The 15,712-nt window shown below is 48.1% G+C and overlaps 1 protein-coding gene across 3 annotated transcripts in view; it reads right to left on the bottom strand.

Moving 5' to 3' along the window:
* Positions 1-15,712, bottom strand: part of LOC126530961 (pyruvate kinase PKM-like) — a 75,009-nt gene that overhangs the window by 33,009 nt on the left and 26,288 nt on the right. The window contains exon 1 of one of the 3 annotated variants that reach the window (XM_050178296.3): positions 15,011-15,169. The exons of 1 other annotated variant lie outside the window; for it this stretch is intronic. Coding sequence is in view for 1 of the 2 variants with exons in the window: in XM_050178298.3 (XP_050034255.3) it covers positions 2,225-2,255 (31 nt within the window). In the remaining variant the exon portion in view is untranslated. Of the gene's footprint in view, positions 1-2,224; positions 2,323-15,010; positions 15,170-15,712 lie in introns of those variants that run through there. One more of the 3 variants, XM_050178298.3, reaches the window with a different exon arrangement.

Raw genomic sequence — 15,712 nt, 5'->3', positions numbered from 1 at the left:
GCCTTACACCGTTCGGTGTTACCCGAACGGAAGCCTTTCTGTTCTTCATGCATGCCCGAGTACGCTGTTTCGATGGGCCGACGTGCTCCGCGAGTTGTTCAGGTCTGCCGGTAGCTGAAACCACAATGCATAGCACATCCCCACCCCCGCATTTCTTTTTTGTCCTTTAGGGATTCGGCTAGAAATTTTCGCTGTGTGCGGGCCGATCGGCCGTATCCAATACCGTATGCGACTCACAAATGGCTGCGTAAGGCTGCACACGCATTGACGTCCGAGAACGTCGTCATGAAAACCGCACAGAGCTGTGCAAGTCGCGTTACAGTACACTTTTGAAACAGTTGCACCATTTGGGGTGTATATTTACCCCACAACGATAATTGACATCTGCCTTGCTTGCACTCTAAGTTTACACCCTTTGAGTCGTATCGTGCCACACATCTATAAGCGTCATCTGTCTCGTCCACTTTTTCTATCTTTAACGCCGCGAGCCCGGTACCTCCCAGTAACGAACGGCGTGCGCGTTATCAGCATGAGATAGCGTTGCGGACAGGAAAGTAGCGGGCGCGGCGTTTTCAAGAAAGGAAACGCAAGCAAGGCAGATGATTATCGTTGTGTGGCAGATCTACACCCCACAGGGTGTAAACTTTCTTTAAAGTGTGCGTTTCCTTTCTTGAAAACGCTGAGCTCGCTACTTTCCGGTCGAGAATACTACTATGTCACGACTGGCATGCTGTCCGTGAACTGGAAGTACCGGGCTCACAGCGTTAAAGGAAATGCAGGCAAAACATTATTATTGTGAGGCAAATACACACCCTAAAGGGCGCAATTAACTGTTTTAAAAGTGTGTAGGACAAGATTCGCCCCAAAAAGCGCAAGCTTTTTTAGGAGTTTACGGTTGGCGGAGTGTTGCAGAAGAATTTCCACACGCTTTATATTTATACCCTTAATGGTAAAATGTCGTACAAAACGCCCTTGGCGCGTCCTTATTTTGGGCGGTTTTTATATACAGATAACGCCTATAGTGCACCCTTCAAGGCTTTCGGGGCCGCATAAAATTCCCCACATTTCGCAGGTTACGCCTGAAAAGGCGTACAAGGGTGTTTGACATATATAGTAACAGTATGTAATGACGTCGTCGCAGAAATATTTCTGCCATATTTTTGTTTCTTTAATCGAGATGCTGAATTAACAGTTATACGTTGCTCACTAGCGCACACAAGCGTGCACATATAGATTCCGCAGATGGCCGCGTATTTGTGCAAAACACAGACGTTTGCAGTTTCGATCAGTGCCCTCGAATGTAATATGGATAATAAATACGAGTGTACCGGCGAGCTGTTACGGTGCCCACTAAATGAGTAGCAACTTGTAGCACTCGTCATCTGCCAGCTGCTGCTGTCTATAGTGTGCGTCATATTAACGTTGTTACCGTGATATAAAATTGGTGATTGTGTGTTTGCGAGTTCCGCGTTCGAAACAAAATGCTAATTTGGTCGCAAAGTGTTTCTGCTGTTGACTTCGCTTGTCTGGTAACATTCGGTGAACGGCCAGATCGTCTTTTTTTTCAACAGGGATAAACTATCGGCTTAAACGGTTCATGATGGATTACTTCCATCGCACGATAACGAGACAGTGAGACACAAACACATATACGGTGCTCACAGTTGAAAGACAGCGCGGCATGCGTGCGTCTCAGTTGGTCTCGATAACGTGCGCTGCAAGTTATTCATTATACTGGGGGAAATTATACAGCCACGAAAAATCTTACGTTACGAAAGGTGTAATGATTGGTTATTACAACCTAGAAAGACGTTTACGCGACACACCCTTTTCGAGGAGCGCGAGCACTGTGTGAAACACCGCTGCGCTCCGCTGATACCTCAAAAAGAAAGAAAAAAAAAGAAAGAAAGGAAAGGAAGAAAGAAGGAAAGAAAGAAAGAAAGAAAGGAAGAAACTCACAACCTAAAGTGAGCTTCTGAGATGCGTGCGAAAACATGAAGACGACTGCCAATCGATATATATTTGTAGACGCACCGTTTTCGTGCCACATTTGACGTCACGTGGGAAAGAAGGGATTACGCAAAAGGTCATTTTTTACGCACACGTGTAACGTTTACAACCATAAAACCATAACAGTTACGTTTCCTATCCTGCACACTATAGTGATTAGCAAGCATCACGGTGAAGCAAGAGCACGGACAAGCAAATACAGGCCTGTGCATACCTTCACAGCGACTCCTACGGATGGCGAGCATGGCTCAAATGTGAGCGTTTCCGTCGAGCCACTTTTTATGGCTGCGGAGGCGCCGGCGTACGCTCCGATCGTATCACGTACGCACCGACAAAGGGGGAAGTGGTGTATCTAGATATTGCAGCGTATGCAGCATATATTTGTCGAGTGCACAGAGCAAGGTCGCAGAGTCCGATGCTATTCTCGGGATAAGGAAGCAGAGATAAGAATGTGCCACACATTCCTGCAAACCGAACGGTCGGTGGCACGGTGCACATAAGCGCGATAAGGACTAACGAAAAGCCCGTTCGATTCACCCTCTTTTATGACGCCGATCGAAAAGCACAATTTGGAAAAGCGTAAATTCTGATAACATCGCAGGCTGAATGACAGTTGATTGTATTTTAACGTCGCAAACCACGGCTTGAGCATGAATGTCGCCGTAGCGGAGGGAGCACCAGAAGCATGCAGGGTTCATCAAAAGCAAGCAGTCATCGGAATCGCTGCGGCCGGGGATCGAGCCCGCGCACCTCTACCAGCAGCGGCTATTTTTCTTTAAGGTGCACCCAATTCCCAATGCATGCGGTACACGGGCGTTCTTGGATTTCGCCCCCTTCGAAATGCGGCCGCCGCGACCGGGATTCGATCGCGCGACCTCGTGCTCAGCAGTGCAACGCCAAAGCCACTATAAGCAACCACGGCGGGTAGACTACATTCTTTTACACCAAAATACGGCTATTTGTTGCACAAACCGTATAGTGAGCGTGTTTTGCGAACATTCGCGTTTGGCAAAGCGCCGCGGGTGCTGAGCCCGCACAGACAGCAACTTGGCGCTTTCAGCGCATGCTCGCGCTCGAGGATGCGTGCGAGCGCCTATATCGTCGGCAATTTCCGCTATCGCGACAATTGCCCGGGGGGCCTCGACCGCCACTCGCCAGCCTTGGAAGTGCACACGAAGGGGACCGCATTCGCGACTGCGTCAACGAGTGGATTATTCAACCTCTCGGTCTGCTGCAAGAAGCATTACCCCCGCTGAAGCAATGTGATGCGCCCATATCACTGTACTGCTGCTACTATACTATACAAATTGTTCGGAAGCAGCATATCCACGACAATTGCGAGACGTGTAACCCTTCCTTGTAACGTAAAGTATAGCGCGAAATAAACAATCACAACATGGGTCGCGGTGGCTTGGCTGTGTTGCGCCGTTAGGCACGAGGTCGCGGAATCAAATCCCTGCCGCGGCGACCGCATTTCGATGGGGGCGAAATGAAAAAAAAAATAGAAAAAAAGAAAACGTCCGTGTCCCGTGTACTGGTGGAACGTTAAAGATCCCCAGGGGGTCAACAATTAATCCGCGGGGTCCCCCGCTACGGCGTGCCTCATAATCAAATCGTGGTTTTGGCACGGAAAACCCCAGAATTCAAACAGAGAAGGGCACTAAAAACAAGCGATAACTCCTGCTGTTTACTCAACCGCGCATACAAGCCGCTAAATATAGATACGGTACACATGAAACAAAGAGCACGTGCACGATAGGGTGATACCACAACGAAAGTGTCTACAGATGCGCGTCAAGAATACATGTCTCTGTTAATAGACAGATTGCCGACACAATAGCCCTCAGCTCTGATATTAAATATACAATATCAGGCGTACCTCTGGGTGTTTGTTGCTTCTTTCGCGGAGCAGTTTGTTCTAGATAAACGAGATGGCGCTTTCGGCGGCTGCAGCACGTCGCCTCAGCGACAGCGCACGAATACAAAACCTTTACCTGCTTCCACCTTGCTTCTGTGTGATCAGCTGTCGAAAACGCAACTGTGTTTTCGCTACTGTGCGACAATCATGCCGGATTGACTCTTATGTATTGAAGACGTGTGCAATAGTTGGCTGCAAAGACAGTGACTGGCATATGAAGGAATGGAATGAATCTGCGTAGCCAAGTTCGCGGACCGTTGCTGCAACTGTCCGTACGTGTTACCGGCACTTCGAGATGTACGGCTTTCTTCGAGGATACAGAAATTTGCTCATCCGCCAGCGTTGTGCGTCAGCCCCGGAACGTCGGCAAGAGTGAGTGCCGCTCGTTAAACAATGACAAAGGGAGTAACGCCGCTTCTACACTCTTAGGCAAAGTTACACCCTTTGGCTTGTCCCTTCTGCCACACAACAATAATCGTTATCTGCCTTGATGCGTTTCCTTTCTTTAACGCTGCGAGCCCGGTACTTTCCAGTAATGAACGGCACGCGCGTTATCAGCATAGAGCAGTTTACACCCTTTGGAGTGCCCCTTCTGATAACGCGCGTGCCGTTCGTTACTGGAAAGTTCCGGGCTCGCAGCGTTAAAGAAAGGAAACGCATCAAGGCAGATAACGATTATTGTTGTGTGGCAGAAGGGGCAAGCCAAAGGGTGTAACTTTGCCTAAGAGTGTATGTTTCGCGCACAATATCTACAAACATCTACCCCAATTGGCACGGAATGTTACGCCCACTCTATCGCCAACGTGTCAATAAGTGAATGGGCGCACACTTGAATATATACGCACAATAAATGACAGACTGCTCCGATAGCGCACGATTGGTCGAAGCTGAATGTTTCGCGACGGTCCACAAGAGTAAGCGAGTTACTAGCGATAATACAGCTTTCGCTACAAGGTATTACAATGTCCCAAACGGCTACGTTTCAAGCCTTGCGCACAGCAACAAATCTATCGGAACAGAGCACACCCGCGAGCGATTAGGCAGAAATAATCAGATAGTGACCGCACCAAGGAAATTTACTGAGTCAGAAATGTGACAAACCGCTGCTTCAAAATATTTGCCAAATAAAGAACGAATAGAAAAACACAAAATCCCGACTCATGAGCGAAAAGTTTTGATGGCTTAGAATACAAATGTAGCCTCGCTTTTAAAACAAGCACTATATACGTTGTTCGCGCCGTTTGGGCATAGCTTTCAAAGCGCTTTTGCATGTTCTCTGAAGCTGTGGCGAAAGCTTCATGTCGTCCGCCCAGTCACTGTCTACGATGTCTGCCGAAACAGAGATTTGCTAAGCCGCACCGGCGTCATACACACCCATTGCAAACGCGAAGGCAACGGAGGCAGTTGGGGTAAGCAATGGACGCGCCACCACGTGATCGCCGCGAAAAGGGTGAATACTTCTATAAATGCCAAGAATTTTTATCATTCCCTGTATCGTGCGTGTGCTCTTTTACAGCGAACCCGTTAAGGGCTACTTTCCCCACTATCGTGTTCGCGTGTAAAAAAAAAAAAAAACCGTAGATAGTGCAGTGCCGGGCCGACTCGCGGCGGAGGTGCAGTTCGCCATTAAAGGCCGGGATACGTGGAGCGTTTTTACGGCGTCAAGTCTGCGATTTTCGCCCGACGGCGCGCATTCGACGCTACACAGCTTCGCTGGGTTTTTTTTTTTTTTTTTCTGAGGGGGGGGGGGGGGTGTACAGTAGAATGTACAGTGTACTAAAATGCTGTGCTGCAATTTCTGAAGTGATTGTGTGGGAGGTCACGGAAAATTACAGCTGTCAAGAGTAATGTTGCGATCGACGCCCAGGGAGCTCCAGAGGGCATTGTGCCCATTGACGTGGTGCAAAGGTCAGAACAAGTTTCTTGCGTCTTTCCTCTCTGCCACGCTCCTTCCATGTATATACACGCTCTGAACCACCCCAACACGGGCAATATTTCGAAGAAAAAAGAAGTTTCGCTTTAAAAGAACGCTGATTTGCACCTGGCAGAATTTATCAAAGACGGAGGTGCTAGGCCAGGGAAGTTAAGAAACCGCCACAACAAACAGCTGGAAGGGCAGGTAGTAGAATGGCCTCGAAGTCAACTCAGAAACAGAAATATAGGAATTTTAGCGTCAACAAACCGGTGAACGTTGACGAGTGTGACGATGACTAACGGAAAAGAATGTTAAGAAGGGCAGCGGAGTGATGGATACGAGGAGAGTGTGCGTGGGGTGGGGGAAAGCATGCATAAAAGGCGTTAAGAACGAAGTCGGCGGCTAATTATGGACATAGGGAGAGCGTCTCCTCACTGCCCGGTCGCTCAACGCCAGACAGCCATGGCCAGTCGCCTAGCTGAGGGTCACCTACCCCGTCCTAGCACGTGCTGCTTGCTGCGGAGAGCCCATCCCAACTAAACGTATCGGAAATTGTGTCAATAGACACGACGCTTACAAATCTCTCGGAGCTACCGGCCCTTATTTTACTGCGAACAACGGATGCCGTAATTTTCACAAAGGCTTCTAAACAGGAAGCAGCCCTTCTTCGAGGCTGTCTGCCTTATCAGTTCCCGAGGGTGACCAACTAATAATATGCGTCGCGTGATGACTACAACACCATGGTCGCAAGTTACTTCCAAACATCTCTTCAAACAAGTCAGCCAGCAGGTCACCAAAAGTGGGTGAAACCTGCATCATATGGTACTATCGACGTTTCAGAGCAAAGCTTCGTTCCTTTATGTTTAAATCTGGGATAATACAGCATGCCCACATGCAAGGCCGAAAGCGCAATTGAGTGATAGAAAACTTGCAAAATAGTGCCCGCCCTCAGCCTCTAGAGTCTGAAGGAGTACGTTTACCTAGGTCAAGTAATCACAGGGAACCGCGACCATGAGAAGGAAATTCACAGAAGAATAAAAATGAGTTGGATCGCATATATATACGGCAGACGTCGTGAGCTCCTGACTGGAAGCTTACCATTATCAATGAAAAGGAAGGTGTACAATCAGTGCATTTTACCAGTGCTGACATATGGGGCATGGACTTGGAGACTGACAAAGAAGCTTGAGAACCAGTTAAGGACCGTGCAAAGAGCGATGAAACGAAGATTGCTAGGCATAACGTTAAGAGACAGAAAGAGAGTGGTTTGGATCAGAGAGCAAACGGGTACAGACGACATTATAATAGACATTAAAAGAAAAAAATTGCGCTGGGCAGGTCATGTAATGCACAGATTAGATAACCGTTGGACCATTAGGGTGACAGAATGGGTACTAAGGGAAGCGCAGTAGAGGACGGCAGAAGACTAGGGGGTGCCACAAAATTAGGAAATTTGTGGGTGCTAGGTGGAATCGGTTGGCGCAGGACAGGGGTAATTCGATATCGCAGGGAGAGGCCTTCGTCCTGCAGTGGACATAAAATAGGCTGATGATGATGATGATGCCCGCCCTCTCTCGTAGGTAGCCGTACCACTCACTAAGAGGTCTGACTGAAAAAACGACGGTTATCTCCGCTGTTACCTGGGCGGCATCAAGTCTGGGAAAACAAGAAGACACGACAGTGCGCTGTCTTGTTTTTGTTTGGCCTCGTTTTTAGCGGTGTTCATTTTGCCAAGTCATGTAGCAGCTAGGTCATCGACATATGTACGGCTCACCGTGGCCGCGCTCCGCGGGGCGCCAGTGCGTCCGGCGCGGCGGCGCATCGAAGCGAAGCGGCGCAGGCGCACACGGACCTCGGGGAGGCGCTTCGCGTCGTCTGCTACAGCGCTGGAGCGCGCCGCTCTGGCTTTGCTGTAAAGTACACTTCGCTAGACCCCGGTGACTGAGCGACCGAGGCGGCGTTGCGCGAAGGCGCACTTCACTAACTGGAGCATCTTCTAGCTGGTTCGGTCAACAGCTTGTGAACAGCCTGCTTAATCAATATACATTAACAGAAACAAACTTATCACCACATAAATCACTTAGCATGTTTTTAATAAGTGATGGGGGTAAAAATACAGTCATTTCTTCGCGCTCTTTATTAGGCTGGGGCGTAGAGGCGACGCTTGATAGCTTGATAGTCGTGTCAGAGACGTCACCCAGCCAGAGGCTGTTCTTAATTTCCCGAGCGATGGACGTCGGGTTTGCAGCAGCCGCCGCAACAATGGTCATGTATTCAGCTTCAGTGGTCACTGTTTGCCGGGCTTTACGGGGAGCATCCGCAATTCTTCCATCCTTCTTGTAAGCCTGGACGATTCGATTCACAGTTTTCAGTGGCCTTTTTGTCATCTACGATATAACACGTTGAGAATAGTTTTGTAGGCATAGATCTACAATGCGTCGTCTTTCTTTTTCCGGTACCCGCGACATGGCTAGTTTCCGAAAGTGCACTGGGGAAATAGTATCCTGCACTGTTACAGCGTTTTTATCGCCGAAGTGCCACGGCAACCAGCAACCGAAGAAAATGCAATTCATCATGCAAGTCGACAGAAATGCGTCTAATGGAAACACCTCTGGTGTCTTTCGATTTGACGAGTCATCCCAGAATGTTTAACTCGTGAGCGGCCAGTCACTCACTTGAGCAGCCGTTGGCTGCACCGCATCACCATATTAAGCTAAAATGGAGTAGCATGACCTAAGCAAAAAAAAAGAAGGGGGGGGGGGGGGGGCTCGGCGGTAGATCCGGCTGACGCCTAGAGTCAGTTAAAAAGTAGACTGGCCCGAACATAGCAATCTGGCTTGGGCCGGGCTTGGCTTCTACAAATGTCGAGCCCGTTGGCCGACCACCGGCATGCTGCCGGCAGACGAAAAAGCTAGAAAACAGACATGTAGATTATAGATTTTCCACTTCAATTACCTATTCAAAACGGACAGAAAGGGCATTTGCATGCGGCGTGCATCGACTCCAAGGAGAAAAAAACAAACAACCGAAAAATCGACGGCGCCACATGTTTCACTCCACCTAATCAATGTAATCAAATAATTGACCGACGATTCCTCTAAATAAGAATGCGGCTTCTCGCATCAGGTAGCCGTCAAAGGACCGGCACCGCTTCGACGATTTTAACCAATCTGTGACAACAAAAATGAATTTTTTTTTTATATGATGTAGAAAGATGAAAAGGGGGAGTAAAATTGCCGCCAAATCAGTTGCTATACCGGGGAGAGCCCTTTCCTACATCGCGTAAAGCGTTCCATGCACCCCTACCAGCGACATTAACGCGTCAATAAGAAAGTCGCGAAGTAGCGGATGTCTCTTCTTGATTGCTGTCGAAGTAATATTATTGCCCTCCTTAATGGTAAAATCGATGGCAAACATGATGATGCGTGATTGAACAATCGCTCTCTAACTTTCTGTGGAATTTATTGCGGGTTTCGATCGCCTTCTTAGGTCAATTGAGCAAATTCGTTCTAGCATCAAGACATGCGCGAAATCGCACGCTAGGCTCATCACATGATGACTGCAACGAAGAGGAGCGCGCCTAATAGGTTTCTCGCTATGCACTACACCAAGTGTTGTGAGAGTAAAATAAGATGGCCCCAGCCTAATAAAGAGCGCGAAGAAATGACTATTTTTACCCCCATCACTTATTAAAAACATGCTAAGTGATTTATGTGGTGATAAGTTTGTTTCTGTTAATGTATATTGATTAAGCAGGCTGTTCACAAGCTGTTGACCGAACCAGCTAGAAGATGCTCCAGTTAGTGAAGTGCGCCTTCGCGCAACGCCGCCTCGGTCGCTCAGTCACCGGGGTCTAGCGAAGTGTACTTTACAGCAAAGCCAGAGCGGCGCGCTCCAGCGCTGTAGCAGACGACGCGAAGCGCCTCCCCGAGGTCCGTGTGCGCCTGCGCCGCTTCGCTTCGATGCGCCGCCGCGCCGGACGCACTGGCGCCCCGCGGAGCGCGGCCACGGTGAGCCGTGTTCACCCTAAGAGTGGACGAGCCTGTACATTATACAAATGCATCAATTCGTAAAAGAAATTGTTTTAATATTTTTTTTTAATAGCATAAAGATGACAGCATAATTTGATGCGAAGTGCCTGCAAAACGTGCATCTCGTTGTTAAAGCATTATTGTCCAGGGAGTGCTAAGAGTGTCGGCGTAGTATATAACCTCCATGTGTGTGTGTGTGTGTGTTGTGTATTGTGGGGATGCGCGACTCACACGCGTCCCCTTATGTGTTTTTCCGCATAGCTCCCGTCCTCTGTAATCCGGCTTCGCCGCGTGGCTTTACGGCGGCGGTCGATATGCTTGCCCGGTAGTACGAGAGATGGCGCGAGTGTGGCTCTGCTACCGCCACCTAACGGCGGGGTTACTTAGGCGCAAAAAGGAGAAGGCTCTTCCTCTTTGCCTCGGGATCGGCAAGCGGCGCGGACGTTCTGCGCGTGCGCCGATCCAAGCTTCTGCAAGACCGTCTCGCGAGGCCTACCCCGGAATGGACGAACACGATCGTTCGAACGCGCCACCGTTCGCGCGAACGACCAGACGTTCGTGTCCAGCATGGGGCTAACATATTCACTCGCTATGCAGTCGCGGCCAGTCGGACTTCCGTGATTTGTCGCGCGCCCACCGGCATGTTTTGTGGATAGCAACTCGGCTAGCAAGCATTAGTCTATGAAAGGTGCAATAAATGCCCTTGTGACTGTTTGCAAGAGCACGGGTGAGAACCCCACAATTTATATAAGAGGGGAAGGAGTGGTAGTTGTCGGCGGAGCCTTGCTTGTAAATGGATTGCTGATTGACCCCACACTCCCCGAAATAAATTTCTGGCTACGCCACTGCTATAATGCTTTCGCATTCACACACGCACGCAGTCAAGTGTCTCTGCCGAGTGCAATATACAAACGCTGAAGAGGTGTAGCGCTAAATTGCGTGTTACCTTTCAGAAGAACTTCAGAAGTTTGGCCTAGTTTGTGTTTACTGCATACTTCATAACGAAGAGTCAACTAGAATATCGGCTATTCCCGTTTGCTCCCTATTCCACACCACTGTCTTCCTGTCTCTAAACGTTATAACGTTTTAGTTCCATTGCTCGTGGAACTTTTTCTCCAGCTTTTTCGTTGACGTCAAAGTTTCTGCCCCATATGTTACCACCGGCAGAAAGCAATGACTGTACACTAATGATGGTACCTCGCAAGAATTTTTTATGGCATTCTAAAGAATTCCTGCGTAGTTTCTGCAGTCATTTTGAAAAGCTATGCAATTTCTATAAACGTTGGCAAGGGTAGTCAGTAAACCGCAGCAGCGGGTATTGCGCCTATCGTATAAGGGTTTGAACAGTGGTATAGCTGTCTGCTGCTATTATCGATAAATATCGCAAATCTGTTTATATAGTGTGACTGAACGTCATCATATATTATTGCGATAACAGGTCCTGTGCATTGCACGCACGTACAGTGAAACATTGCTTAAACACAGTGCCACAAAATATCGCTATAACGCTACACTGCCAAACTGAGCCACCAATTGAATGCAAGAGTTCCCCCCTTTTCGGTGATAATTAGAAGTTTCGCCCAAAACACTGTTCCCAAGAGACGCCGCCGTCTTAAAGATAGTTCACCTTCACCGTGACCTTAAGAAAATAGGCGAGCTTAGTTGGCTAGCGCGTTTATACATATTTTTAGTTGGACAGCGGTTCATTGCAACTGAATGTTTAGCCTGTCAACGATTAGAGCTATTACGCTAATACAGTACCTTTAACCGTGCCTTCATGCAGGATTCAGTTTCGCAGCCGCCGTAAATGATTTACGTTTTATCTGCTGGTAATCTTAATAGGCCAGTTTAATACTAGCATTTTTCGTTAAACCGGCTAGAGTGTCATATATAGCTACAAGTGGCGACGTCAATATTCCTGCGACTTTTCGCAGGAAATGACGCAATATTCCTGCGACTTTTCGTCATCTTGAGTGATCATCATCACCCTATTTTATGTCCACTGCTGGACGAAGGCTTCTCCCTGCGATTTCCAATTACCCCTCTCCTGCGCCAACCAGATTCCAGTTAGAACCTGCGAATTTCTTAATTTAATCACCCCACCTAGTCTTCTGCCGTCCTCGACTGCGCTTCCCATCTCTTCGCACCCATTCTAGCTGTAACCCTAATGGTCCACCGGTTACCTAACCTACGCGTTACATGACCTGCCCAGCTTTATTTCTTTCCCTGAATATCAATTAGAATATCGGCTATCCATGTTTGCTCTGAACCACACCGTTCTCTTCCTTGAGTGTGTGCAGCTTATCTTCCCATATATGGCGCCCGAAACGCGGCGCAGTAGATAACTAGCTGTGCCACTCTTGCGCCTGTACTGTGGCACTGTGCCAAGTAGCACATGCGAAGGCGTGCATATTCCACATGCGCCAGGCGCCGGCATCTCATCGACCGCTTTGAGCAGTCCGCGACGACGCTTCGGGCTTTCAGCAGCGGCGCGCTAGAAAATGCCACAAAGGAATGCGTTATACTCTACAGCTTCCATCACTTCACACCCAGTGTCCTTTACGTGGCCTTAAACTCCAGCGCGTGACACGTTTTGTTACGGATCTCGGCAGTGAAATTTACTTCTCGGTATTTATTCAGCGACTAACTTGTTAGGGGTATTCGTTTTTTTTTTTTTTTTTTTGCTATCGAAGGAAGAAATAATTAAGTGTCCCTTGGTCGTATTATATGCGGTATATCGTGGCACCCGACAATAAAGAAAAACAATACCTAGCAGAATAGCGTAGCCCACACAAGCAGACCTACCACGCGAGCTTAAACGTCCAGTAAAAGAAACAAAAAAAAACAGCGAATAGTCACAGAAGCTACTTAGCACCTCGCAGCTTCCCGTAAACCACGAAAAGAAAATGAAAAGCTGTCAAATTTACGGGGGTGTAAAACTCCAGTAAATGACACCTTAGGGCGTGCAGTAGCGTACAAAGAGCACCGATAACAGCGTATTTAGCTGCTAGAAATTCGCACCAATTACGGTGTAAGAAACAGTGAGGGCAACGCGCCCTGAACTCGCTCCACAGGCGCCCTAAGCGATAGGCCAGAAGATATAGCTGTTTTTGGTTTGTTATACAAAGCGAGCCTGTCAGACGGCGGTGGGGGAAGCGCCAAAACAAACGCTCTCGGCTGAGAAGCCCCCGCTGGCAAATTCCAAATTCGTGGCCGCTGCAGGAACACACAAAAATGCAGCCAAGGCCACCGTCGCCAAGTCCCTGCGCTTCCTACACTTCTATGTTTTCCTGCTGGCACCTCGCCCTGGCAGAGCAGCACTACGCAAGGGGCAGCGAACCTCTGGATCAAAACGAACAGACAAAGGCTAGTGCAAGGAACTGGCTGACAACGAGGCTACCGCTGAAGAGCCACAGTACGCGCGATGCCATAAATACTATCGCTGGGAGCGAATTCAATCGAAATGACCTTGGAAGCTTGCGCTGGTGCTTCGAATGACGTTGCAGTGTTTTAGTCCGAAACAGCGGCTTGTACTTAAAGAAAATGTTCAAGAAAAAAAATTGCCCAATTTTGTGAGATCAGACACGTCCCCCCTCCTACAACTAAGCCCAAACGTTAGTCTGTTTCTATTCAAACTTCACACGCAGAATGGTAAAGCAGACGCATGCCATAAAAAAATGAGTATACCTAGAGAAATAAGCGGTAAACATTCATTAGTAGAGGCAGCTATAAGTTAGGCTTCAACTATTCAACTACCAAAATGCATGCCGTAAGAGAAAAACTGTACTGTAACGCCGACGAAGAATTCGAAGTCCTCGTCTCAATAATGGCCGATTTCGAAATAGCAATGCCGGTGAGAAAAACAGGAACCTGTCGCAAGATGTACCTCGTAAATACGTTGCAAAGTAATTCAGGCGCGCGCAATTGCGCAAGGAACGGTAGCACAGACAAGGGGGCGTGGCGACTGGCAGGGATGCCTGCATGCCGCTCTCCCTCAATCTTGTTACCGCTTTATGCCTAACGTCAACGTACAGATCTAATTGTTCCGCAATGTTAGCAGAACTACAGTGCTGAGTGCTGTTGCATACAGGGAAGGAAGCGCGCGCGATTCATGACAAAAGCCCCCAATTGTTGATCTTGAATGCGGATGTCTTGAAAGAACACCTTTATCATAGTAAGAAATTCTGCCGATTTTGCCTGTCCGGAGTCCGAACTTAATCGCACGTGGTTATCATAGCAATGCTACAATTAGAGACCGTTGAATGAAGACCGTTTTTCAAATGCCCGGGCACAAAATGTAACGATCCGAGAAATTGTGTCAGCCGCACACATACATACACGGGATGACATCTATAACACACCATAACATCCTCCCTCAGAACGATCATGAGCGCCGGAAGATGACCGTTGCCGAGGTTCACTTAGTTTATATAATGCAAATGTATGAAAATGCTCTCAGGCACCGGCACAAAATAAATCCTGCAACTACGCGCCCGCATTCGTCCATTCATTGAGCTGTGAAATTGAATGCGGCAATGTTTCATCACGGGAATATCGATTAGATTTGTTTTTTTTTTTTAGGTTTAACGGCAATATCTGGGTCCTACTCCGTTATAAGCGCCCCAAGAAAACGACTTATGTAAATAAGATGTTGCCAAGCAGACAGCGTCGTTATGAAACATCGCAGAGCTGTGAGCAGGTCCATTAACATGTTCGAGAGAACATGATCGATCTTAACTACGTGACGGATCCAGAGGCAGTTTAGTAAAAGCGTAACTCTGTCGCGATGTTTAGAAAACACGTTTTAGAACAAAGCGGGTACCCTCGGATGTACCGGCACGGAATTCCCGATGGTAATGCCAGATGTAGAATGGCGACCTTGTCAAACACTTGAAGGAGACGAGGCGGTGCTGGTAATCGGGCCTTGTAACAAGAGCGGTAAAGAGACCAATATATTTCAGCATTTAAGACATCGTAGGTGCGAAAACTTAATTCGATGGGAACTACCCCTCTATCGAATGACGGTGTTTTCTCTTTTTCTTTTCTTTCGCGCGTGAAATAAACCGACCAGTTTCCTTAGCCAGCGCTCACGGCGTCTGGCCGCGTCAAGTGAAAGAAAAGTCAGAGCACACTCACATCAGGGAAGTGTTATCGGACGATGGTCAAATGCCGCTTATCAGGTCTTGTCTCAAACGTTGAAGCCGGCGCGGCAGTCTGGGAGGTGACCTTGCTGCAAGCAGATGCTTCCGCAACGAAAAGCAGCAGCCGCCGACAAAAGGGTAGCAGCCCAGCAGCGACGATAGCGGCGATCGTGTGCTTTACTTGTTAATGTTTTTCAACAAATGCTTCTCTTTCTTGATCACAGATGGCTCAACAGTATTACCACAATGTTTCTTCAACTTGTATTGGTTTGATTTGTTAGTTAACACAATGCAGTCACTTAATATTTCCATAATAAATAAAATGTCAGTTCTAGTGCTAAAGGACAGCATTTGTATTAATTACTGATTGCGTGTTGCACGGGCGTGCGCCGCGCCTTTTAAATATGGCGGCGCCCAGAGTTTGGATTCGCCCACTTGCTGCATCTGTCATCCGGAATTCTCCGCTTGTTTTTGCGTCATTTTGTTTAAGACAGATTTTAAAATTTTCTGTGCGACTTTCCGCGTGGCAAATTCTTTCTTCTATTGACACTTTTTTTCCCTCTACGTCTCGGTGGAGAGCGCCAGCTCTGACTACGTGCTTATATTTTCAGCGTGTCTCATCGTCCGTTCTGCATTGCACAACGCTTTTATTCAGCGCCATGTGCCACATCTCTGCCGCAGTTGCTTCCTCCAAGCC

The sequence above is a fragment of the Dermacentor andersoni genome, chromosome 5, assembly GCF_023375885.2.
Source record: "Dermacentor andersoni chromosome 5, qqDerAnde1_hic_scaffold, whole genome shotgun sequence".
NCBI classification, from domain to species: Eukaryota; Metazoa; Arthropoda; class Arachnida; order Ixodida; family Ixodidae; genus Dermacentor; species Dermacentor andersoni.
This window is presented reverse-complemented; position numbering and strand designations above follow the sequence as displayed.